This window comes from Ambystoma mexicanum, chromosome 3q (assembly GCF_040938575.1).
Source record: "Ambystoma mexicanum isolate Mex_15411 chromosome 3q, UKY_AmexF1_1, whole genome shotgun sequence".
Classification (NCBI taxonomy): domain Eukaryota; kingdom Metazoa; phylum Chordata; class Amphibia; order Caudata; family Ambystomatidae; genus Ambystoma; species Ambystoma mexicanum.
The window spans coordinates 925,430,476-925,458,152 of NC_090926.1; the positions used below are offsets into that span (position 1 = coordinate 925,430,476).

The 27,677-nt window shown below is 50.2% G+C and overlaps 1 protein-coding gene across 1 annotated transcript in view; it reads right to left on the reverse strand.

Moving 5' to 3' along the window:
• The window catches only part of LOC138583119 (ATP-binding cassette sub-family A member 9-like), a 2,601,648-nt gene that overhangs the window by 1,011,370 nt on the left and 1,562,601 nt on the right, over positions 1-27,677 (reverse strand). Inside the window, exon 26 of the mRNA XM_069655079.1 lies at positions 6,133-6,258. Coding sequence (XP_069511180.1) covers positions 6,133-6,258 — 126 coding nt within the window. The remainder of the gene's footprint in view (positions 1-6,132; positions 6,259-27,677) is intronic.

The following is a 27,677-nucleotide window of genomic DNA, read 5'->3' on the forward strand; positions in this document are numbered from 1 at the left end:
CCGCCTGTGCAAGGTAACCGCTATGGCTCTTTTAGAAAAAAAGAACTCCCATATACATTTTATAGACTAAGGGTACATTGGCCTTCTAATTTTATTAGATTTGTCAGCTGTGTTCGATAGTATTGACCATGCCATCCTTATTCAACATTAGAAAGCATAACGATGTTGAACGTTAGCACTTTTAAACAATTTATTTCCTTCCTTAACAACTGAACTTCTCGGATAAAAACACTGCCACAGGACTCCTCAGCAGAAACAGTTCATTACAAAGTGCCACAAGGCACCTGCATCTCGCCAGTTTTATTTAAATGTATTTAAAAACATTTAATATCTGTATGATCTTCTAAGGGAACATGGCGCTGTGTTCCAGAATTATACAGATGATACGCAAATTGTCTTCTGTCTTGATAGTGACTTCAATACCACTATGCCGCAGCTACAACACCTTGTCACATGTTACTCTAGGCTTCCATCTACCCTCTCCCCTGTGGAGACCACTACTTTTCTCGGTACACTTATACCACTGCTTTAGAAGAATCAAAATATTGGGATGTTTGTTTATACATTATGAAGGTATGAACATGTTTTTGGGAGTGTTTGTATAGGTTATCCTTTGAAAATTTGCATTGTTTGGTCAAGGATTTCAAAGAAGAACATTCTTTAAAACGTGGGTATTTTACTTGCTGTTTAAAACAAAGATTCCCGTTCGCTTTACAGATCAAAGAGTTGCAGAGAACATCCACATTATTTCATCTGGAAGCAAATGATATACGGCCTCCCTCTATAGTGGTTTGACCAGAAGATTTGCGAAATGGCCCTGTGCTCCACCTTCAATGGTATAGGGCCATTTATTGAACTGACCTTGTTTCTGGATTTGACATTTTGAGCCAAAGATTGAAAGTTAGTGCCACTGTAGAAAAGATGAAGCAAATGTATACATTGTGCCTCCTGCAATGCTGGGGACTTTTCATGGTGGGAATATTGAACATAAGCAGTAGTCCTTCAGCAGACTTTTAAGGAAACCCATAATTTACACCTACATTAGATATGCTATTAAAACATAGTATATGATACATGTCAAACATATAGGGGGGACATACAGGGCTGGTTACGGCCTGCTAGCCCAAGCGATGTACGCCCCCTAAGTGAGGGTGATTGCTATTTGCACCCCAAGGTTTGTCCAACCTTGTCTGTCGATGGGCTCAGCGTGTATTGTGTGAGCCAAATCGCCCATTAAAAAAACACCAGATGGCCACCATAGTAAACAGAAAAGAGGTTTAGTGCTTTTTATATTTCTATTGCAGCCGTGGGTTGGAAAGAGTGCCGGGACCTGAGAACAAAAGGCACAGTCCAGCAGGTAAGTGGGGTGGGAGGGTGGAGGTGGATGAAGGATATCTTGGATGGGTGGGGCTCGTTTGAGGGAATGGGAAAGCAACAGGGAGAGCCTCTCCGCACTGGAAAAGAAGTACTGTACGATCAGGGAGTAGGAAAGCAGAAGAAGGAGAAGGAGCCAGGAGGGCTAGGCGGGAACAAGGAGGAAACCTCACTGCTATGGGAAGAAGCTTCTGCTCCAGAAAACGCAGAGCTTTGAGAAGCGAGTAAAAGAGAAACCAGCAACTGATAACTTCCTGGAATCGCGTAGACACTGTGCATCAATGGCACATGACGTATGCTTGCGCGGAGGTCATCTGAGGATGAGATGCGTACACCTCCAGTGTTGGTAGAGGCTCCAGGATTGGGGCGACGAAATCCTGACAGAGATCACATGGAAAGTTGGAAGAACATGGTGGCAGTGCTACAGATTTTTATGAAGACTTCCTGGGGAAATCCCAGCCTACAGAGGGAGAAGGGAAGAGTTGTTATCTAGATGTGTTTGGCCCAGTGAAGCAGGTGACTCGGATAGCCAATGGGAAGAGAAGCTTCCAGACAGAAAGGGTGGCTATATAAAAAGCCAGCCGAGTCAATCGGCAATGAGAGGTGTATGTGTGAAGTCAGAGGGGGAAAAGAAAAACCAGCAGACCAGAGACGCATGTGCAGCAGGTGGGGAAGAACTATTTGGATTAGACTTTTGGTTGTTTAGAGAGAGTGAAGGTAACGTTTTAAGACTGAGAGAGTGGTATCTATTTTTGTTGTATATATAAAGTGAGTGATAGTGATTGAAGGTAGTTGTTGGAGGAGGACCAGGGGGTGGTAAAGAGCAGGAATGAGAGAGAGAGGGATCAGGAGAGTGGAGGAGAGTAGAGAGAGGTGTCATGTGGGGAGAAGTGAGATCAGGAAGAAAGCAAATAAGATCAGGTTGGAGCTGGAGAGTAGATAAAGGTGGTAGAGAGATACAGAGAAGCAGAAGACCAGGAGATGGTGAGTGGAGAGAGAGAGAGAGACAGAGAGAGAGAGAGAGAGAGAGAGAAAGAGAGAGAGAGAGAGAGAGAGGAAGAGAGAAAGAACGCAAGAAAAGCAAAGAGAGAAGACAAGTATAGGGAGAGAAGAGTGAGGAAAAGTGAAAGAGACATTCATTTGGAGGAAGTTCACAATGACAAGACTGCCCAGTTAGGAAACTTAGAAAGTCCATGAGGAGTTAGATAGAGATGGCAATAGTGTTTAGGCTTCCCGATTGTTTTGCAAGTATAGACAGTAGGGGTTACCTGGCCCTAGAGAAAATCTGTACTTTCAGCAAACCAATGGGAGTAGGAGCCTGAGCTAGGGCCATAGGGGCCATAGAAAGGATACAGGCACCACCCCTAGACCTGGATGCTCAAATTGACTTGTTTTGTATTTAATAAATTGTCACACATACAATTCTTTCTTTATGTTTGTGAGCTTTGTTTACTTGTATTCCATCATCTATGTTTGGGGTCTCATCCACTTCCAGTATTTATTATCTTGTCATCATACCTATGAATTGATGAATGTGTAGCATAAGATTCCAACAAATGCATACGTTCATGGTGAATCGTACTAGCAGACATTAAAGCTACAACTCGTTGTGATTGGCTTTCTCGTAAGCAAAATGCTGTCACATTTTAAGTACTGCACCCGGATATTAGTTGTTAACCAGCTCTGACATGATATGGAAACCACTCATTGGACCAGATTCACAATGATTTGAACTGGAGAACATTGGGAATGTATACTTTACACCAAATGCACAGAGTCTAAGCCTAGAGCAAATCTAGAGCAAATCTAATGATGCCTAGAGCATCACTGATATGCCCTTGAGCACATCTTTGAGAATCTCAGCGATGCTCCAAGCACCCTCAGATTTGCCTCAGTTGTATACTTTGCGAATCAGGTATGAAGTAGCAGATGCAAACCTTGTATCTCCTTTTCCATTGCATATCTTTTATAATCAAACCTGTGATGAAGTCAGAGTCTTGATGTCATCCCAATACATAGAAAGCCTCTGCAGACAGGAAAAGGCTTCCAGCATGCTCCAGAACGAAGGCCTACCTGGAGGTGGTCAAGGAAGAGATTGGCAGAGCCCTCCACTTCTTCCAGGCACCCTCTCTGAGTCAGGGAAAACAGAACCTGGGAATACTAGAAAAGATATGGCTCGAGATCTTCTCTCCTTTACCCAAGTCACCCTTCTGTGTATCTGTAGGAGGGACTCCATGCATTAGAAAAGAGACTCAGGGTCAACCAAGAGATCCAAAATTCAATGAACCATGTAAACATACCACATGGGATCCCATATGAGAGAGGAGGCACTCTGGGAAATCCACCAATACCAACCAAGAGTCGAGAACACAAGCTTACTTAGCATTGTAAATGTCAATTAATAAATAACAAAACCACAGAGCACAGGGCCCCATATTTCTGAGGGACTAAGTCAGCATCCTGGAAGTATCAGGAGTGTTGAAGGCACCGAAGCGGAGGGAGCTGCTGGAGACGCTGGGAAGCCGAACCTTCCACCTAGTTCCAAGATGGCTGTAGGGGTCTTTAAAGCCTAAGAAGCCTTGAAGGTGGTGAGAATAACGCATGCAAAAGGCCCTCAAGCCTATTCGAGGATGCAAAACAAGAGGTAGAATGAACAGACAAATACCTGATCACAAAACTTAAGTTGACAAGGAGTGAAACACAAAACATAACTTGAAAAGGAGGGAAAGCTATCACAGGCCACATAAAATCAGTAGCAGGGTGGAAGTTCCTTGCAGCAGTGAGAAATATCGGGACAGCAACTGCACGGACCTCTCAAAGAATGCTAAACGAATCTTTGTCAGCTACCCCATCTAGCAAATCTGAGGGAACCTATGGTGCTTTGAGAAGCTACAATGACAGAGAGTGAGCAGCCTAGCACAACAGGGTGGTTACCACGTCAACTGGGCAGTATATTCCTCTAAGAAATGAGCTGGGCATTGGGCCTCATTACAAGTATGGCGGTGTGGGAAAAATTGGCGGTAACAGAATTACTGTCACTTTTCCTGCACCGCCATTCTACGAGTATGGCCTTGGAGTGGGTGATTTACCTCCAGCAACATGGTGGAGGTAAATCCTCCTGCTTTCTGCTGATAATCGGCAGAATTACTGCAGCAGTAATTCTGCCTAAAATGCCACAGAGTCCAATGGATTCTATCGAAATGGGAATTAACCCCGCCACTGCCACTTGTAATGCAGCGGTTATTCCGCCGGACCAAGTGGTGGTAACGGTAAATCAGTTGGGCAGTATTTCAGCAGATAACCACCGGAATACTGCCCAACTTGTAATGATATCCGACAAGGTGATAAGAACACATTAAAGGTGATAACAATACAATATATTGTGGTGAAACATATGCTCAATGATGTGATTTCATGTTTTCTCTCTTTTCCGTGTATGTCTTGTCTTCATGTATGTGGGTACCCTGTTTGTTATTATGCATTTTTTTAAATTTGTGATGTTTCTCTATCTGCTACGTTTTATTTGTTTGTTGTTTATAATTCAATTTACTTTGGTCACGGTCATGATTGACATTAATGATTGTCTATTGAATTTTACCATTATGCTGATTAGACAAGGCCCTGATGAAGGACTATTCAGTCCGAAATGCATTGGCCACTTGATGATGTTTTGCTTAGAGAGAAGCAATAACAATTTTATTGAAAATTAATGAATACATTTGACAACTTATGCACCAAATGTTCTCTAATCAGATCATTAAGATATTATAATTTTTTAAGAATCCCTACGGGACATCAGGGTGTGCGGCCCACACCGCAGGCAACTTGGCCTTGGTCTCATTTTTCGCGTAGTTCATTTCTTTTGTGCTGACACAGGGTAGCACAAGTTAGTGGGCTGAACCCCAGAAATATCATCAGAGTATTTAATACCTGCTCCAAGATTAAAATATCCAGCAGTGCCCACTCAATTCCCAGCTCCAACTTGTAATGAGGCCCATATATCCCTTAAAGAAATTAGCTTACCACTATACCCCATAAGAACATGAGCTGGTCCCTTTCTTTAAAGACAGCGTGTCTAAAGATGCTGCTTACTCCACTTTTTAGTGCAGTATGCCCATATTTGTTGCCACAACCAAGTTTAGTTCTCATGGAAGCCATCACTGATATAAGAAAACACACAGCACCCTAGACCCAACAAAATAAATGTTAAATATAATGTCACAGTACTCGGCCAAAGAAATTGTATTTTCCTGAAATTGTAATGCACAGTTCATCAAGTAATGTCCTTTTCTAGCAAGGTATTGTACTCTTTCACCATGAAATGATTCAAAGCCATGTCAATAGCAATTAGACACTACACTAAAGTCACATAACCAGAGAGGCCATTATATTCCTGTGACCTGTTGCAATAGTCAAGAACTGTGTTACATATTACTCCCTGACACTGGGCTTGACAGTAAAGAAGTATGTGGGCACTTTATGTCTGAGACACTTCTTAGATCAGAATTCAAGTGGTAGGCTAGTACCCCAATTAACTACAGTGCCCCAGAGGTATAGTAGATGCCTTCCTTTCACTTTTTCCTTAGACTGACCGGATACAAGGGCCTCCTTAACGTATGGACGCAACCCTCTAGTACATATAAGGATGTACCTCATCCGGACAACAATAAATACCCTTCTATCCCCCGTTCTGTGTTTAGTTTTATGTTGATACAGCACAGAACTAAAGGGTGTTTGATAAACCTAATAGTAACTTACCTCCAAACGGATCAGACAGCTCAGCAAAGGATAGACGGGAACCAATATACTGGACAGTGCAATGACATAGTCACTGCCTTCTATACTGCCCACCATAACGTCCAAGAATAAGCAAAGCAAGGTAACCTAGGGGGAAAAAAGAGGGATACGTTTTAGTTTCTCAACAAGCTTTCACGTCAAATAAACGTAATAGTCATCACATTGTCTGTCACTCGACATGCAGACCATTTTGACCATTGGTCATATTTAGATTAAAATCTAAGATTGGGAAATGATAGCTCACAAAGACATATACAATCAATATAGCATGTTTGTATATGCTCCTTACAAAAACATGTATGATTACAGCAAACTATTTGTTAATTTAATATTTTTCAATTTGTATTATTTATAGAAAAAGGACAATAGTACGACAATGATAGGACAATTTCCACAAACAGATGTTCCACAAAACAGAAGCAAAAGATCTTAATATTCTAAACCATCACAATAAAGTTGACACTGTTTATATAGTAAAGCAGTATAATGTCTCTGGGTACAACAATCGGCTCTTAAAAAAACAGCTGGAACTTAAGGGCACTTGGAAGGCCCAGGAAACACTCAGCAAATGTGGCAGATGGCCATTGATCTAGAGGATTGAGACCCCAAGTGCGGGGCATACTCCGCTGTCATGACCATTGCTTGTCACGGATGAGCACAGTCTGGATGCAATGACGGAGTTACGGTACCATATATTACAACACAAACTCCCAGTGGGACCACAGAGAGAGCGTCCACAAGACCCGGAATGCCAAATGGGGAATGTGGCAGCGAATGGAGAGATTTGAGGTGTGCCCCCAAGTAAGTCTTTCATTAGTGCCACGGGGGAGTCTTCCAATAGCTGGAGCAGGAGAGTGATAGAGACAAGCTCATGGTGCCTGGTCCCAAACAGTGAACGAAACCCGGAGGACACGCAGACAAATTTAGAAGGTTTTCCGAGCAAGAGGGGGGAGAAAGGACCAGAAGAATAGTGAGGCTGCAAGGTATCCCAGAACCCACATTTATTTGCCATCTAGAAATGTTACAACCTTTACCAATGTAAATGGGTTGCTAATGCAGGGAGCCTCGAGGACACAGTGCAAAGCGCAGAAGGGTAAACAGGATCACTTCACGTTCAGCCCTCGAAAGCTCCCATAAAAAAATAATATGGCGATGCCGCAAACAGCAGAAGAGCATAGCCAAGATGCGCTAGTTCTATTCACCAAAGAAGATCTAATGTCCTGTTTGAAAACACTACAAGACAACCTTACTCAGGAAATGGCTAACATCGAAGCGTCAAAAAGTGTAGCCAACCCGAGAACCAAGGTGGATGCCTTGGGGGACAGAGTAAATGACTAGGAGCATGCAGTTACTGTAATAGTCGAACATTCCCCTGTGAAGACCGTAGAGATGGAGGTTATGCCAAGCACCTTGCAGGACCTGGAGAACAAATGTGAGAATTTGTAGTGTAATTTGCAGGTGTAATAAAATTAAAATTTCCTAAAGAAGGCACGGAAGGGGCAAATCTGGAGAAAATATTGATAGAAATATTTGCGCAAGTGCTGCTCGCAGAACCAGCAACCATGATGGAGATTGACAGGGCACACAAGACTGGCCCATATAAGCCCTGTCTGCATGACAACAGACAGAGAGAAAAAGGGCCTCATCACGAGTTGGGGCGGAATTTCAGTGCAATTTCCACCAGGTAGAATTAGCGTTACCGCTGGATCATGCGGCGGTATTAGCACTGAATCACAAACTGCCGTGAAAGTTCCCTCTGCTCTGGCTGTAACGTCTGTGGCCGAAACAAGGCATGCCGCCAAAACATCGGCGCTAATAGTGCTACCTCCACCGTCTGCCCGAGCAAAGAGCGTCATTGCCAGAATGGGAAGCATGCCAGCGGCCATCTTTAAAAACTCAATCCAACTAGAATCACCCACTTCCTGCAGCCATCGGACCGAAAGACAGCAAACATGTCTTAGGAGAGGACCCGAGGCAAGGTGTCCGAGAACCAGCTGCGAAAGTCGAAATTCAGTGAGGGAAAACTGGTGGTCCTCACTGATGAGGTAGTGGCCCACTCCAATGAACTCTACAGCAGCAGGCAGGCAAAGACAACTGGCCAGCGCAAGACTGCCAGCCAGCATGCCATCAGCCAGAAGGTGACTGGGTGGACAGCGTCCCCCGTAATGCCAAGGACTGTAGAAAAAGGTGGAACAACCTCAGGGGAGGGTGCCGGGACTCCTGTCCCAACACAGCCAGGAGTCTGTGGCAACTGGATGGGGAACCGTTGAGTCCTGACGGCCTGGGAGGAAAAATGCAGCTCCATCCTCAATATGGAGGGCATCGAGGGACAGCGCAACACTGCTGGCTGTACAGCAGTGCCCATTGAGCCATGGCAGTGCCATAGACAAAGCCACCAAACCTACTCCCACAAGGCGTGCGTCTCCCACGGAGAGGATGTGGGTGCATGAAGGACCAGAAGCATGCATGTAATACATCAGCTGGCCCAGCATGGACACCCTGCCTTCCCCACACACAGGCCACCTGGCCATGTGCCAAACACACATGGCTGCAACCATTCCCACAATGCATGCCCATATGCAATATGCAATATCCCCTGACCAACCATGCCCGCCTACCCACATGTATGGGGTGCTACTCTGTACCATAGCAAATGTGTCTTGCATGCCAACACACTTGAAAGAACCATACCTGACAACAGTTCATATGTTCCCTGCAGGCACTCATGCATCCCCCGGAAGAATCTGAGGAGCATGAGGGAGCAGGCCCACCGGGAAGTCACACCTCCAGGCCCTCAAAGCCAGCCACCACTATCCCACAAAACCTGGTTCCGGCAAGGTCAAGCCTGCAGGTGGCGGCGCAGGCCCTGCACCAACACCACAAGCCACCAGGATCACCTCCACGTCCAATGCACCCACTCCCGCAGCTGCAGTGCCAGACACCGAGGCCACACCTGCTGGCAGTGCCACCGTGGAGACACTGGGGGATACAAGTCCAGTGACACAGCCTGATGAAAGACCACACACCCCAAAGAGCCTACCCCGCCGCCAACATTCCCAGATACCTGAGCCGGATGTGGACACACCATAATATGGCTCTCCAACCTACATCCCTGAGCCTCTGCAATGCCCCTCCCACACACCACACACCACCAAGCCATCCTACAGAGGCTGGATGAAATGGAGTGGCGGCAAAGGGAGATGGAGGCCATTGGCTACACCCATTCAGAACACCTCCAGGCAATCCGCGATTGCCTGGAAGATGCCACCCGCAGGATCATGCGAGCAATGGACAAGAACCGGGCAGAGGCAGCTGCAAGTATTGACGCCCTAAATGTGTATGGACAGCGAGTCAGGGAGATGACAGAAGGGGTCTCTGCCAATACCCTCCAGTGCGGCCACCAGCACTGAGGGGTCCTAGCCCAGCACACCCAAGCGCAGGACAGAGTGCCATTTGGGGCCCAACTCACTGGAGGAAGACCTGAGGGGAAAGAAGCCACAGAAGTGACTTTGACACGCCTTTTGCCCAGAGTGGACATGTTGGGTGTCATGACCCTTGCCCCTCACTGGCAAGTCAGCCTTCCAGTTAGGGCCAGGCCTTAAAACCTCATCCAAGACTCTCTTGGAGTCAGTCCTGGTGCCTTTGCCACCAGGCTCATAACCATCATGAAGACCAACATTAGAATGGGACTATTTACTTGGGACTATTTAATTTTGACGGGCTCAGCCAACATGGAGGCACACACATAGCTCAGTTACAAGGAACTGAGCTATGCGGTCTAGTCTTTTGGGTGTGGCAGGCCAGGGACTACTTTACCTGGACTACTTTGGGTGTGGCAGGCCTGGGACTATTTTACCTGGACTACTTTACCTGAGACTATTTAAACTGCACACAAACAGCAAAACATGCTTTGCGTTATTCTGCTGTGGGCAGCGTAATGCTCACCGTGTCCAGTTCTTTGATGGCAGCTTACCTGAAACCAAGGACCTGCAGAGAGGGAAAGAACACTACGAAACTTACCTGGAACAGTATCCTGTCTTCAATCCATCGCCGACTTCATTTCCTCTCACCTGAAGGTACAAACTCCATCATCTGGCACCCCATGCATCCTGGAATACCATAACCTGGAAAGAGGAGAAAGAAAGACAGCATTGGTAAGCGTTTACTCACGTTTCCTCCCGAATGAAGAAAGCCACACAATTCTTACCTGGGTAGTCATCTCCTGGTCAGTATCATTGCTGGAACATTACGGCGCTCTGCCAGGAACATCGCAACCTGCAAGGAGAGAAAAGACACAGGTTAGCAATATAAAAGGCGAAACAGTGCCGCGCATCGCACATTACTAACCGGACAGCATCGCGCACACCATGCTTTCGCCTACCAGCCCATGCTCATCTTCAAACTGCATGACAACACCAAAATACCTTTCCATACCTAAAAGGAAAGAAGCAAGACATTATTATTCAAACTAAGAGGAACATATGAACTGCATATAAAGACTGTAAAGCAGCAAACCTACGGAGTCGCAGCCAGTGAAGTAACTTGGTCGCTGCTCGCCCCCGACATCTACGCGCCTCTGCCACGAGGAGCAGGACGGAGAATCCACCTTTTACAATATTAAGGTGAGGAGAGGGCCCAAGGGGGAGGAAGGAGTTGAGTCCAAGGGAGGTGGGAAAACATAAAGACAATCTGGTATTGAATCCAGCTCTCCTATATTGCAGACCCATCTTTACCCAGAGGCCTTACCAAGGGACCGGGAGAGGATTTGAGAGTGCAAATCATCCAACCAGGGGTGGGTGGCGTCCCTGTGGATACCAGGTGAGCGTAACATTGGGTGTTGGTGGTGGGAGGGGGGGTAGTGTGCTGGCGTGTTGATGGTGGGACGGGGTAGGGGGATAGTGTGCTGGGGTGTTGGTGGTGGCAGGGGTTAAGGGGGATAGTGTGCTGGGATGTTGGTGGTGGGAGGGGAGGGGGGATAGTGTTCTGTGGTGTTGTGTGACACCAGCTATTATATAAAGAGGCCTGGTATGTTATCATTAGAAATTCATTACTCATTTAGGGATTCATTTATCCATCATTTCATTCTGATTGGTTATTCATTAGCTTATCCATATTATTCTGCCATTTTGTATGCATTTTCTAGAGAATGAGGCCTGTTATATGAAATGCCTTGTAGAGACATATGTTTAGACATATGTTATTATGTATTATGTATGCAATTAGACACACGCATGAGTATGCATTGAGCCATGGTATAGCGCTTGGTTTGAGTGAATGCGTTAGGCACTATAGAACATGTAGCTGGCATTCTGAAGCCATTGAGACACAGAAGAGCAGCACCACGGTCTGCAAAGGATTGTTTTGAGTTACACTGTGAGCGATGGAATGTGTAAACAGTTTCTAGGCAGAAGAGGTGACTCTTGCCCGAGTAGAGAAGGAGGCGGGAAGCTAATTATCAGCATCCCTGGGTTGCTCGCAGACAGACAGGAAGGCGGGGGCATGCAGTGAGTGAGGAGCTTTAGACAGAGAGACACAGATAGAGGGATTTCAGTGAATGAGAGAAATGAGAGGATTGTATGGTTTCATAACACAGACAGACAGGAGAAGGCCATAGAATACAGACAAGATATGATGTACAATGTCACGATGACAGAACACACTGGAATAGAACAGAACAAGACATGCGTACACAGACTTTCAGGCGCTTGGCTAGAGAAATGCTGGTTTGACAGAAGAGAGTTTAGACATGTAACCATGGAGAAAGAGTGACGTGAATTGACACTATAACTGGGAGCCTGAAATGAGCAGTAGGAGGTATGAGAGAGAGAGGCGTTTGGGAATGAAAGGAAGTGGTGCCATTGAGGGAGACATTTGGTGTGGCATTGGCGGTGGCAATGAGAGGCGTTTTGGCAGAGAGGCTTTTGGAGGATCGGCTGACATGCAGCTTGGGGAAGCATTCTAGCAGGGAGCTTTGGCTGGAGAACAGACCACTGAGAGGCCTGTGCTGGGACTGGCTGGCTGCAAGGGAGCTGGAGAGGAGAGATGGGACACATTTGAGATGAGATCTTGTAAAAATATCCTGTATTTTGCGGGATTGTTCCGTAATTGTGAACTTTTGTCCTGCAGTTTGCAGAGTGGCTGTGCGGGAGGCAGGTTGTCCCGACTTGCTTTGTTCCCTGGAGTGTGATTCCCACGAGACACACAATTTATTCATGTTGGGGTCGGGCTGCAGCAGGCGCAGACCAGTAGTTCCATCCTTAAATAGGAATATGCCTATTGCTGTAAAAAGTATAGGTGAATGCGTGCTAGCTAAGCAAACTACACATTTACTTAAGTTGATTTGAGTGCTCTGGATCTCCACCTGATAATTAAGGGAGAAGACCCTTGAGAGGAGTTGTATTCAGTAACCTGGTATCTCTGTCATCAGTTGAGGATGTAATAGGTCATGTAAGCAGATTAAAAAAATATATATATTAAATTAAGAAGATATTAGGTTAGTAAACATAACATTATAATATTAAGGGATGCGAATGCACATGAGTCAACAGTTTCAAGTGAAGTAAATATGAGTGTAATATGTGAGATAGTGTCATCTGATGGAGCTGTAAAATGTCCAGTGCTAAAGCACCAGGCTCCCTTCCAAGATGGGAACCGGCTTTGTGAAACAATTCACTTCTGGTTATACCTGGCATTTTCAAAGAAATATTGCATCAGAGCACAACGCTGATGGGATGCACAGATAGACGAACGGGCTGCTCAATCGAGGTAGGTGCTAACGACAGACTGTGTGTATCCATACCACTGCCAGTCTTGACTAATTCTGTTGATACAGTCTCAACAGAGGCTCTGACATTTTATTTGTATAACTCCGTGGCAGCACATCCATAATTAACTTCACCCCACTGGCGGGCTAGTCTAACATTACTGAAGGTACGTTTACCTAATACGTGATGTATGGTGGACTCACACTTTCTTGGAAATGGCGTGATGTACCAGGAATATAAACGTATTTGTTTACCTTCCTTACATTTGTTTTTTACAATACCCCACGTATGGGCAGAATTTACAGAAACTGTCCCAGGTATGCATTTATCTAACCATAAGGTGTTGGTTTGCTTTAGGCATTCATATCTACGAACTCAGTTGCATCTAAAGAAAACCAATTGAAACGGACCACCAATATTGTCATTTGTGGACTAACCGGCAGAGTGTTTGTTCTTTGGACTATTACCATATAGATCATATTCCTAATGCCCATAATCACTAATCAAGAGGCTGGTAAGTGCAAGAGGAATGTAAGTGAAAAGATAGAACTATTGGCACTCTGCCTGACAGTCGTCAAAACGGAGGGAGTGGGAATGTCATATACAATATATACTTTTCATGGTCTATAGTAATAATGTCTTATAGAGTTTGCTTGCAAAAATAACATGCATTGCATAATAAAGCCGCATGACAGCATGTAAATCCTTATAGCAACATGTTAAGCCAAATGTATATGATTGTGACTTTCACATTCTGAATGGTAAACTATAAGTCCCAGAATGCAAGATAATGCCAACCTGAAAAATCTCGTTAACTCCACTGTACTTTCCGTGATTTAATACATATAATAAAAGAAGTTGTGTAATAAACCAAGATAGATGTGCAGATTCTCTGTGAAAAACTTCCAGTTCGTTGTTATTAATAATGTTGAAAACATTTGATTAGTGACTTAAAGCAACTTTATTGTTTTGCATGTCCAGATAGTAGGCATCAAGGATATAAACAAACCTTTAAACCAGTGCTTCGTGTTGCTCACTTTAACTATCACAAGGCTATACTAGTGAGCTGAGCAACAAGCCAAGCTTCAAACTAACAGGGTAATTCATAGAATCCAGCGCACAAGTAGCGCACGCGGCTGGCGCACAGCGTGCGCCTGCGATAGTCTGCGCCAGGCACGTGCGCTAAAACAGATTTCCGCGCACAGCGTATTCATGGATTTCAAGCTCCCAAAACAGCCGTGGCGCAGAGAATCGCAGCGAGCCTGCAGCAGCGCCAGTAACGCCCCCAAGAACGCCCTCGCGCACGGAAAAGCCATCAAAAGCGCTAAATCATCGCTAAGGGCTGCGCTAACCCCGGACCACTTCACAGGGCAGGCAAACAAGGAAAGCAAAGCGGGCAATCTCCAAATCAGGAGTACGCGGGAAGTACTACACGCGACTAGGCAGGGAACGTGAATCACAGGGGTACGCGGGAATCATCACACGCGAACAGCCAGGGTGCGTGTATTACAGGGGTAGCGGGAAGTACAACACGCGATGGGCCAGGGAACGTGTATCACAGGGGGACGCGTGAAGTAGAACACGCGATAGGCCAGGGAACGTGCATCACAGGGGTACGCGGGAATCATCACACGCGAACAGCCAGGGTGCGTGTATTACAGGGGTAGCGGGAAGTTCAACACGCGATGGGCCAGGGAACGTGTATTACAGGGGGACGCGTGAAGTAGAACACGCGATAGGCCAGGGAACGTGCATCACAGGGGTACGCGGGAATCATCACACGCGAACAGCCAGGGTGCGTGTATTACAGGGGTAGCGGGAAGTTCAACACGCGATGGGCCAGGGAACGTGTATTACAGGGGGACGCGTGAAGTAGAACACGCGATAGGCCAGGGAACGTGTATTACAGGGGTACGCGGGAATCATCACACGCGAACAGCCAGGGTGCGTGTATTACAGGGGTAGCGGGAAGTTCAACACGCGATTGGCCAGGGTAGGTGTATCACAGGGGTGCGTGGGAATAATCACATGCGAATAGGCTGGGTGGGCCCCCACAGGTGTACCCTGTACACCCTCCCCGGCCCCTGCAGGCAGCCCACAAAACAGTGGACTACCCTGCACACCTGATCATGTCCCCCTGCACCCCCATCCACCAGGGGCACCCTCCACCAGGCCCCCACCCATGTCTCCCACCACCCCCACCCCCCAGCAGTGCAGGGGCACCTGCCATCAGGCCCCCATCCATGTCTCCCACCACCCCCAACCCCCATCCACCAGGGGCACCCTCCACCAGGCCCCCACCCATGTCTCCCACCACCCCCACCCACCAGCACTGTGGGGCACGTGGCCAGCAGGCAGTCAGGCAGCAGCCGATGGCAGGTGGGAGCGTGCTCAGGGTTCTTGGGGACTTAAATTCGGCCTCCTGGCCAGGAGCGTGGTCTTTCGTGTTAGAACGCGTGGACAGCCTGATAGGGAGTGATTTTGCACCTGAAAACCCCACACTCATCGCGCGAAAACCCGTCACCAGCATATGTGCGTCAATAGTTACCTGCACGTGCAGTGTCAAAGCGTGTGATTGGTGAAAAGTGAGCGACACGCAGGAGTGTCGAAGCGCGTGATTGGTGAAAAAGGATCCACATGCAGGAGTGACAAAGCGTGTGATTGGTGAAAAGTGAGCTACACGCAGGAGTGTCGAAGCGCGTGATTGGTGAAAAAGGATCCACATGCAGGAGTGACAAAGCGTGTGATTGGTGAAAAGATACCTACACGCAGGAGTGCCAAAGCGTGTGATTGGTGAAAATGGGCCAAGCACGTACACGCCGTAAGTGACGATGTACGTGTGGGCCTGTATAAAAGGTAGTGTTGAACACAATTTCCTTGTACGTGCTTTTCGTGGAGAGCGAGTGGGTGAATTCGGTACTTCTTGTCGTTTCACACGCGATTTACTTCACGGCGTTTCCAGTTCGTACTCCCTGTTACCTCTGACAGCTCTTTTCTCTTTTTCCTCTTGTACTGGTTTTCCTGGGCCTGTTCCCTCAAACAGTGTCCCCTTCTACAGTTGTCCTGTCTCCTCAGACAGCGTACACCTCTTCTTTTGGCGGGGGTGTTGCCAACCAAAAGTGCTATTTTTTCACGCTCTTTTACCTGGCAGACGGTGAGTCACGCACGTATCTAACATCTGTGCTTGCCCCGTGTGTAGCCTACCCCTTCAGAGGTCAATCTAGGCCGCGTGTGACACGCATACGTTCATTGTGTTACTGGATGCCACAGCGTAGTGCAGGGTTTTCCATCAGCACACGTGGTCTAGGAGGGGTATTGTGCACGTTCCTTAACTTTTTTGGGGTGCCTGTGCGTTGCGTGACCCGTCATCTTTCCCCAGGGGTGTCATATAGCCTTGCCACTGCACTAGGGTACGAATACCATCTGGTACCCAACCCCTTTGACACCCAATTGCCCAGGACAATTGTGCACACCCACTCCCATACGCACAATACCATCAGTGCCATGGTTGGGAGGCGTGCAAGCCGTAAGGGTGGCAAAGGTGGCCGAGCCACACGTGGTGGCCGTGGAGGATCCAACAGGGGACGTGGTTGTGACTTGCAGGGCGCCCCTGTTCCCCCCAGTCTGGAGGAACAGTCAGGGACACCCATGCCCCCCCCCCCCCCCCCCCCCCCCAGTTGAGAGTCATGTGGCTGATACCAACCCTGATCAGCCCATGTCGGACCAGGCCATTGTGGCACCAGACCTGTCCGAGGGTGATTCCATCGCTGACATCCAGGTCAGCAGGTCCACTGCACGTGCACCGGTGCACATTGGTGTCATCAGGGCACGCGCATCTATGCCAGATAGGTCATCTGCTGGCCCCCGTAGCCAGGGTGTGGCTCAATCCACCCCACCTCTCATACACCCTGCCAAGACTGTGTCGGTCCTAGTTCATGCACCTCAGATCAGGCCTGACCCCATCCCACTACCCCCAATGCCTGCACCTACTCCCATGCTGAGTGGGCAATCACACACACCCAGTACAGAGTCCACCACGGCTCCTGCCCCTAGTGTCCACAGCGGCGTAGGACACTCTGGATCCCCACCCCCTTCCAAGCGCAAGAGGAAGAGTGCACGTCCGGCACAGGCTGATGCCCCAGACACGGCTGCACAGTCCGGCCCATCAAGGAAGCCAAGCTTCACAGACGCCGAACTTAATGCACTTGTTCAGTATGTGTCAGATCATGATAGGGAAATGGTCATCGTTGCAGGGTCCAAGACCACACATGCCAGACGCCAGGCACACTGGCAGACCATTGCTGACAGAATAAGTGCCCTTGGAGTAGTGAGGCGCACAGCTAGTGATTGCCAGAAGCGCTGGAATGACCTTAAGCGCAGGGCAAAGGATAAGCTGGCCTCAAGTCATGCCGCAACCTTGGTGACTGGAGGTGGGTCCCCAGCACAGGAAATAGAACTCACACCACACGAGTCCGTAGCTGGATCCTACGTCACCGAGGGACAACTCCAAGGTGTGGGAGACCTCCCTGATTACGAGGCATCATCCGGTGAGTGCACATGCATGTGTGTATTATCCATGTGCATGGTGTGTGTGTGAAGCATTCATGTTGGGTGCCTGTCAAGGGGGTGTGTGGCAGAGTTGATAGTGGCACCCATGTGCCTCATCCAGTATGTTCAGTGCAACACCATCTGGCCACAGCACTATCCCTACTGGCAACAGTGCACATATGGGCCAACACCATGGAAGTCGCCCTTGATTAGTAATTTTGTCACTACATTGTTGCTCATACTCCCCTGTCTATTCATCTGATGTCTTACATACCATTCCTCTCCTTTCCCCCAGCCATTCAAGTTTCATCTTCACATGCCTGACATGCAATGATACCACATGCTAATGCGTCCTCTGTATATAAATGCCTACCAACATGCAGTCATACTGTGGATGTAGCCTTGACATCCACCTCCTTCCTGGGTCCTTTGGTACCGTCTGGTTCCAAGCCCCATTCCCTCACACTCCATGCTGCTCTTCATGGTCTATCTTCCATGACTTCTACAGTTCAGACCATCGTGCCCTACGCACGACACCTGCTTGCCAAAAGTCAAATGAGGGCAGCCTGCCCTCCAATGCGACCCACCCTATTGCTGACCAGTGCATCTGAGCCTACTCTAAGCTAGCTCTCACTGACATCTGCTCATACATGCCTTTGCCTGTCCCATAGACCCTTCACATGGTCCCTGTCCTCTCTCCTTGCTCCTCTTCCACCATCATAGGTGGGACCCGTTGGGGTGTACTCCTGGCCTCCTTCCAATCCTCAGATACCACTATTGATGTGCATGGTAATGGGAGCGTCTCAGTCCAAGGCCCTTAGGCCAACCTCAATCTCCTTGAGAAATGCTACCCACATCTCATCAACTTCCTTACCTCTCCTGCTGTCCCCCCTCCTCTCTCCTCATCAATCCTGCACTGCCTCCCTGCACCCTCCCATGAACCTTCTCCGCCTCCCACTCCAACTCCTACACATGCGGCACCTCTGATCTCTAGCACTCCCCGTAAGTCCTACAAGGCTGTCAACCTCCTCCACAATTACACTCCTCTCACAGCGGCTGCATCAGGCATTCCTCCGATAACTGTCACTTACATGAGGTTATGCACCTTGACATCCTTGGTCTCATGGAAACATGTCTGACGGCCAGCTCTGTCTGCATCCTTGACCCTCTCCTTGGCCCGCCACTACTGTGCAGGGGGGGTGTGCCCTTGGCTTCCCTGAGGGTATTCCTGCCACTGTCACACCTACTTAGACCTACTCCACTCTGGAATGGCTTGTGTGAGGTTTCTGTCCACCACACCTTGACAATCTCAAACAGTGCGTACTGTGTCTGGGAAAACTGGTCAAATGTACTACTTCCTTTCTGAGTGTCCTCACCTCTCCTCCTCACTCATGTCCCCAGACACAGAATTCCTCATCCTTGGTGCGGTACGCATCCACCTGCATGCCTGTTGACGCCCCCACGTGACCTTTCTGTGACCTCAGCAACTCCCTCTCACCCTCTAGACTCCCGTCTGTCCCTACTCATTCTGCAGGGCACACTCTTGATGCTCTGATCTCATCTGACTTTCCCCTCTCCGTCCATCTCTGCACTCCTCTCTCCTGGAGTGATCACATTCTCCTCTCCTCCCAGCTCACCCTCAACACCCCACAGGCAAAGCCACCCTCACCACTGTCACACACCTTCTTGGTATTCCGACCCATGAAGTGTGTGTCAGTCGAGGCTCATGCTGCCAAAATCTCCCCCCCATCCAGCTCCCCCTTAGGCTCACTCCCATCCTGACAGGGCCCACTCCATGCTCCACTCCATGTCAGGTACACTGGATGTCTTAGCCACGGTCATGACCACCTGTCTGAAGCCCCATGCCAATGCAGAGTCCTGGCATGACTCGGATCTTGGGAACCCAAACCACAGGTGCCGGGTGGCAGAGAGGGAATGTCCTGCATCATGGCCATCCTCTGGCAAACTGGCCTGCCACATGCTCCAAAGGCAATAGCGCCTCACCCTTCTCACCAAGATGAGATCCCCAATCCAAGGGCACATATCTGCGGCATGTGACAACTCTGCAGGACACATAGAAATCTGAAAGGACCTTGCCGAGCCAGAGGCAGTGTGTACCTCCCCTGTCCCCTCCGAGCCCACAGCACAGCATGATTGTCTCTGTACCCCTATAGGCCACCCCCCCAGCACTTGTCTGCGCCTAACACCATCTGCCCTTGACGTCAAGTCCTACTTACCTTGTACAGCACTTCCAGCCGCCACTCCCCCTTGCACTTCATTGTGCCACCCACCCCTGCACTTGCGTGACATGAATGACACCAGCACCAGTAGTATTGTTGACTGGCATCCCCTTCTGCCCCACCACCCCTCAGTGCTCCGCTGCACCTACAAACATTACTTGACCGGTGCTTCACGAATGCAAAATTATTCCGTTACAGGTGTTGGGGAGGTGGAATCACAATGTTTACTGCATTATGTTGATGTAGACAAGGCACTGTGCATCGTTGCCAATTTGGACTAGCAGATCCATGTACAACATGTATACTAATTGATGTGACGATGCAATGTCAGGACCAGAGTGGTTGAAATCCAAAAAAGTAGCCCTCCTCTCCCTCTTCACTTGGTGGCTATGTCACATGCCATGTGTGTGATGGCATGTGCCTTTGACATGGCAATCACCGCCCAATGTGTGATGGCAGTGCTAGGCATCAAGGTGAGCAGGCGTTGCTCTCCAATCAGTACATAGTATGCCCTGAGCCTCCCCTACAGACCCAGTGATGGTGAATGCATAGGAGGACTCCCAGTCATGTAGGACATGTGTCGTAGGACTACTGCCTATGTTGTTCATCAGCCCTTGTTGCATGCCATGGTGCTAATGCCTGTTTCCATTTTTCTCTTTCATGTCTTTGCAGGGGACGAAGCACTTGTTGATGCTGGGGATGTGGTGGTGGAGCCGTCCCAGGAGGGCAACCCGGGCCGACCTACCACAAGTGAGGGACGTGGTGTGTTTGTGGGTGAAAACCCACAAGTGCTGCAGGCCGTGCTGTCGAGGGGTGTCTCTGGGGGTTCCTCCCCCGAGCAGTATTCAGGTGAAGACTCGGAGGATGACACCTATGTGCAGTCGCAGGTGAGTGTTCTTGGGAGAGAATCTCCTCTGTCCGACCCACCTGCAGCCAGGCCATTGGCCTCAATGGGGATGTCAGTGTCGGCAGATCAGCCTCTGGTGGTTACGGATGCAGGGCCACACCACCCAATCTCTGATCCTGTTCCTGGGGCTGCAGATCAGAGAGGGAATGCAGTCCTGCAGCCTGAGGCCTTGCCGGCACAGCAAGGCGCAGTCCGCCTTGCCCCAGGCAGGTGTGGTGCCCGTCAACGTGGTGGCCGTATGCCACCTGGCAATACCGTATGGGAGCAATCCATCTACGGTATGGCCACCCAACAGGCAGCATCATCCGAGATGATTGCACAGGCCATGGATAGGGTGGCCACTTCCATTGTCCCCCCAGAAAGGCTGATGGAGCGACTGGAGCAGGCTACAGAGTCCATCTGCCAGGCACACAGGGAGGATATGTTGGCGTCCAACATGGACAGGCGGGCGGCACTGGCGACTCTGGGGGAATCACTTTCCATGGAGTCCCAGCGCCACAGGGAAGCCCTGAGGGAAGAACTCCGTCACCTCAGGTCGACCCTGTTAGAGCTTGAGGCTTCATCCCATAGAAGGACAGAGGAGCAGCTGGAGCGTCTGACACGGACGCTCTCGGCCGAGATGCAGGCAACTCGTGCGGAGGTCAGGTCATCCCGGGAGTTACTGCATGGGGACCTCCGCATGATTATAACCCAGAACCAGAACTACCAGACCCGCCTGCTTGCAGCCATGGAGGAGCAAACTCGTGCTTTGCGTGGGCTGCCTCCCATTGTCACACCATCTTCTGAGGCAGCTCCCCCACCTCCAGAGTCAGCTGCAGGGTCTGGGCAGAGCCATAGCGACTCATCTCCCACAACAGAGTAGCCGTGTGGGCCACGAGCCTATGGGGTGTTTTCCTTTCCCATGATCCACACAGGTGGATTGTGGCGTGCATCCTGTCCTCGGACCTCATAGGTGGCCCCCCCCCCCCCCCCGCCGGCCCTTTCATGGCCATTTTTTCTCTTTTTCATTTTTATTTTGCAAGAGTGTTGCCTTGTGTGGGTACCTGGGCATACACTGTATTGTGGCTGGGCACATGCAGGCTTGTCCTGAGTTTGGTTTCGATGCTTGGGTAGCAGACATCCACACCCCTCCTGCTTCCCTTTCCATGGGCTTGCAAAGGGTGTGCCCAAGTGACAGCAAATTACACGGTGACATTGGACTCCCATGAGCTGTTGGGCAGTCCATAGTCAATACTGTGTAGACATTCATAGTGTTCATTGTTGTTGCACCTAACTATGCATGATGGTATGATATGTGCCTCTACTTACATATGTTGCTCATGTTTTGCAGGTATTTCACACAGATCTTCACAAGGGCATACTCTCTGGAGTCACACTACATGTCGGTAGATGTGCACTGACACTTTTGCATGGCGCCATCACTGTACATCTGGACGGTGAGGACATACCAGCTGAATCAGGTAATGAGACTACCATTGATTACATGCAATGTGTCTTGTTTGGGTGGGCTTCAGGGTGGGTTGGTGTGTAATTTGATAGAAATTACTCTTACACAGGTGTGTAGTAGTGGCTCCAGGGCGGTTAGCTGCTCAAGTGCGGCTATGTTCCATTTGGGGCACTGCTATTTGTGACACTGGTGTCATGTTGTGATGGCCAGTTTGTTTGCTGTCACATACCATGACATGGTGTCCTCAGTGGCGGGACTGTGAAGGGAGTGGGTGACATGGCAATGTTGTCATGTAGTGAATCGCCCGTGGCAATGCATTTTAGATTGAAGGAGTTGTGTCTTTGCGTTGTGATGCATAGCTGGTGTATGTGTAGCTAGGGGTGCACACATATTGACACTTCCATGTTAACAATCTCAGGCTGATGTGTATCTGACAGTTCATTGTCAAGTAATTTTCAGACATTGTCAGGTAGAGTCATCATTGATTGTCAGATGGTATGTGCCAGAGCAGTGTGCACTAGCCAGCACTGTGATTCCTAGGTGAAGAAGTTGGCCACCAGTTGCGTACGGGCTGCCTCCCCCCGTGCCCTTTCTCCTCCCATGCGCAGCGGGCGTGCATGTGGTTGTGGATGTGGGGGCACCACCATGTCCACGGGCAGGCCCCGGCGTGTTGCAACGTTGTGCAGGACACATGCTGCCACTATGATCCTGCACACTATTCGGGGAGCATATAACAGCTGCCCGCCAGAACGGTCAAGGGAGCGAAAGCGTGACTTGAGCACTCCGAATGTGCGCTCCACTATGCCCCGTGTAGCAATGTGGGCTGTGTTGTACCTTACCTGGGGTGGCGTGGTGGGGTTCCGGATTGGGGTCATCATGTGGGGGCTGATAGGGTAGGCACTGTCCCCTGCGGAGGTGGTGATGGGTATCATTAGTGGTGTTGTGTCATGACCCAGTATCTGACATGCATGCATGTGGAGTGGCATTCATGCTCACCAAGCAGCCATGTATCTCCATGCTGGCCAGCCTCTAGGTCCCGGCATAGGGTAGACATTCTGTAGATGAAGCTGTCGTGGGTGGACCCTGGATAGTTGGCATATACTGATGTGATGATTCCCTTGGCATTGCATACAACTTGGACGTTGATGGAATGCCAGTGCTTGCGGTTTCTATAGATGTGCTCTGTTGCCCTGGGTGGACGTAGAGCCACATGTGTGCAGTCAATTGCACCAAGCACTTTGGGGAATTGAGACACACCATAGAATTCCTGGATGCACGTCCGCCTTTCTGCATGAGTCCTGGGGAGATATATGTGCCTGCGGACTGAAGGCCGTGCAGTGATGATGTTCAAGACCTGGTGTAGACAGCGTGACTGCGTGGCCTGTGACACACCACCCACTATGGCACTTGTCCGCTGAAAGGATCCAGTGGCCAAGAAGTGCAGTACATTCAGGACCTTCTGCAGGGGGCTGAGTGCTTGGGAGCACAGGGTGGGTGATGTGAGGTCATCCTCCCACTCACTGACCAGGTCCAGTATGATGTGTGCTGGAAACCTGTACCTCCCATACACCTGGTCATCAGGCATCCCGAATAGGCTGGTTCTGGGTGTGAATATTCTGGCCCTGACTCTCCTCCTCATCCTCCTTTGGTAGCCCACTGCCACTGCTGCTAGGAACGGTATGTTCATCCTGGCATCTGGCTTGTTTATTGAAAAGTGCGCAAATTAATGCCTTGCGCGTGTAGTAGGCAGCGTGTGAGCCTCGCACCCCTGGAATCGGGTTCCCACTCCTATCGCGTGTGGAAATTCCCACGCTGCAGGCATACAGGTGCGCTGACGTACTTGCCTGTGTAAGTGGCCGCGCGCCCCTGAAATACACGTACATAGGCCAATGGCGTGTAAGCGCACTTTTGGCCAATTACACGCGATGACACTCTGACGTGCAGGATTTCCACGTGTGCTCCGTCTTCACGTGCTGAGTGGGGAACGCCCGTGCGGATCACGTCAGACGCGCTTACGCGATGAGGGACTCTGGTCCAATAGAATCGCGTATGCGTGCTGACGCACTTACGCGCTAAGGGCCTTTCCTCGGATTTCACGCTGACGTGCAGGAATTTCACGTGCCAAATCACTCCGTATCAAGCTGGCCACCCGAAAACACACGGAACACCACGCTCCTGCCCCGAAGGCCGAGTTACTGCCCCCCAAGTGCCCTGAGCAGCCTCCCACGTGCTATCTGCTGCTGCCTGCCTGCCTGCTGCCACCGTGCCCTGCCATTTGGTGCCTGCACATCAGCCATCTGCAGGGGTCCAGTTGCTGTGTCCACCCCTGCTGGAACTGAAGACTCCCAACTGGGATTACATCGCTCCACAGCCCAGCCCCAGGACCCAGTTGCCCACCCACACCTGCCTCTGGGGTTGCCATGTCGGGCACTTCTACATCTGGCACCAGTGGCAACCCCAGGCCAGAGGGGCAGAGGGGCACCAGCTTCACTGCCACCGAAGTTGGTGTCCTGGTGGAGCATGTCCTGGGGCAGTATGATGCCCTCTTTGGATCGTCCCGCGCCAGCAAGGAAGGACGGGAGAGGATCTGGGCCGACTGTGTGGTTGCCATCAACGCGGAGGGGGTGGCAACCCGCAACGTCTTGAAGATCAAGAAGCGCTGGGAGGACTTGAGGTCCAGGACCCTTGTGAAGGCCCGGCGCCTCGTGGAGGGGGGCCGGGGCCACATGAGTTCCATCCAGAAGAGGGTCCTGGAACGCGTACGCCCAGCGCTCCACGCCCAGATCCTTGAGAGGGAGACCCGTCTGGAGTTGAGCGGTAAGTGTCCAAGCATCACTGTGTGAGACAGGGCATGTTGCGGTGTGCTGGTTCTATGATACTTGCCTGTATGTGTGCCATGTGCCATGTATGCATGTATGTGTGCTGGGACATCATGGTAATGCATGTGCGACCAGAGATGTGTGACCCACATGGTTGTTGCATGTGTAGAAATGCGGCATGGGGAGCACTATGCAGATTTGGGACATGAGAGCATGCCAGTCTCTGTACCTGGACATGGATGGGGGTGAGGATGGGTGCTGATGCCAGGTACATATATGGTAGCCATGTCTGTGTGCCTGACCTGCATGTCTGTGACTTGTGCATGCCATGGATGCATGACTCATGTGTGTGACAATGCACAGATTCAGTGACGCACCCACCTTACCCTTGTTTTGCCTGTGTTTGGTGTGATTGTGGCCAGATGGATGTGACTGAGGTGTAGTGTGTGCATGTGATATGCATGAGCCATGATGCATGTGAGTTACATTTCATTGAATGTTTCAAGAGTCAATTGGACATGCATGGAAATGTGCATGGCATGCACCATGCCTGTTACTGTGTGTGTTTTGCCTGGACTGACCCATGTGTTGTGGAGGGACATGATGGAAGTGTACTTTGACAGGGGTGCTCATCTGCTATTGCTTCCTGTCTAGGGGACCATTGTACAGTAGCCTGATGCTTGTGTTCTTTGTCTCCCTCTACGCAGCGGCTAGTGAAGAAGAGGGCGGAGACGGCGCTGTGGAGCAAGGCGGCGGGGATGCCCCCACGGCTGCAGCGGAAGGGGTGGGTGAGCCCCCACAGGGGCCTGCTACGGCGGGAGACGGTGAGGAGCCATCCAGGTTGGTGGTTTGCACAGAGGAGGAGGAGGCCGACACTGGTGCACACATGGGCCCTGGTGGGAGCATCCCTGCTGGTGCAAGTGGTGCAGTCCAGGGCCAGGGGCAGGAGGCAGCACAGGTCACCGTGGAGGGGCCTGTGCATGTTGCTGTCCCTGACCCTGTGAGTGCACCACCATGCACCAGCAGGGATGCCCCGTCCCAGGCCCGTCCGCAGGTAGAGGGGATGTCCATGTCAACTGACTCCCCTCCACCTGCGGCCGTGGGAACCCCTGGCCGCGTGGAGCAGGTCCTGATTGGGGTCGCGATGCGCACGGCTGTGATTCGTGATGCCGTGCGTGCTTCCCGGGAGGAGCACGCACGTCATCACGAAGTGCACCGTGCCGACGTGGCCCAATTGGGATCGGCCATGTTCGGGGGGTTCCTGCATGTGTTGGCCAATCTGACGGCCCTCTCCTCCTCTGTGCAGGCTATCCACCAGTCGTTCTCCTTGCCGTCTTCCGGCCCAGATGCCACCATGGCCCCCTGTGGACCTGCCCCGACCAATGCAGCCAGCTCGGTGGGGATCCCATCCCTGCCACAGTTGGGAGTCGGAGGTCCAGCAGGGGTGGACGACACAGCAAGTGGACCCCAGCAGATGGAAGATGTGCCGGCATCATCGGGCAGGGCACGTGCACGACGGCGTCGGTGGTTACCATCAGCCTGGATGCCGTCGTGCTGGCAGAGGCAGTGGCGTCGCAGGCAGCAGCGGGCTCGACGTGGGAGGCATCATGGCTCAGGGCCATCAAGATCGGAGGGGCAGGCATCGGCCGGAGGGCAGGGCAACCCTGGCATGGCGGTGTGTTCCGTGTGGGAGGAGTTTGGCCAGCGGATAGGTGCGGAGCGGCAGCGGGCGGAAGAGGAGCGGCTCGCCATGGCCAGGGCGGGGATCTCCATGCATCAGGCATTGAGGCGGGCTGAGTGCCTCGAGGAGGCTCGCAGGGAATTTGGAGAGCACATGGGGTTGTCCCTGCGAGACCTCGGGGCCAGGACTGAGTCCCGCCTCCAGGACATTGACGTGGAGTTCGAGGATGCCCTGGCCAGCATCACCAAGTGAGCCGCAGGACTAGCCCGCTGCCTTTGTATATAGTTTTTTAGTTAGTTAGTGCTAGGTTTCCTTTATTTAATTTTTTTTTTTTGGACCGCTTGGACAATGGCCACTTCTTTGTACATATTTTTTTAAATAGTTAGTATTAGGTTTAATTTGTGGTGTTGGGCTCATGGACCCTTGAACAATCCTGTAAATATAGTTATTTTTTGTGAGATAAATTTTTTAACTTTCATATTGGTCACACCATGTCGTAATGGTTTATCTTTCATTTCATTCTACATGTGTTTACTTTGGACGAAATCTATTCATTTTTCTATCCTTTGTTTTTTGGTTTCTCATTTTTGTTCCCGGACATGGACCTTTTATTTGCTTTACCAGATAGTTGTCAGAGTTTACTTTATTTTTATTTTTTAATACATTTTGATATTATCTTACACTTGTGTCATTTTTTCTTTGGTTTCTTACATGCCATGATATGGGTTTTGACATTGACTTGCACCCATTGTGTATGTGTGTGTGGCGGACATGTGTTCTTTTGCTTACTTGCCTTTGGGGTTGTGTCATGTGATTTCATTCACTATGTGGGTGCATGCAATCCTTGCCTGGGTGTTTGTGCTGGGTATGCTGGTCATTACTGCCATTATTGTGTATCGTCAGGACCAGGGGCCAGGGGGACATGGGTGGGGGCCTGCTGGCAGGTTGCCCACAGTGCTGGGGGTGGGGGTGGTGGGAGACATGGGTTGGCCATGGGTGGGGGCCTGCTGGCAGGTTGCCCACAGTGCTGGGGGTGGGGGTGGTGGGAGACATGGGTTGGCCATGGGTGGGGGCCTGCTGGCAGGTTGCCCACAGTGCTG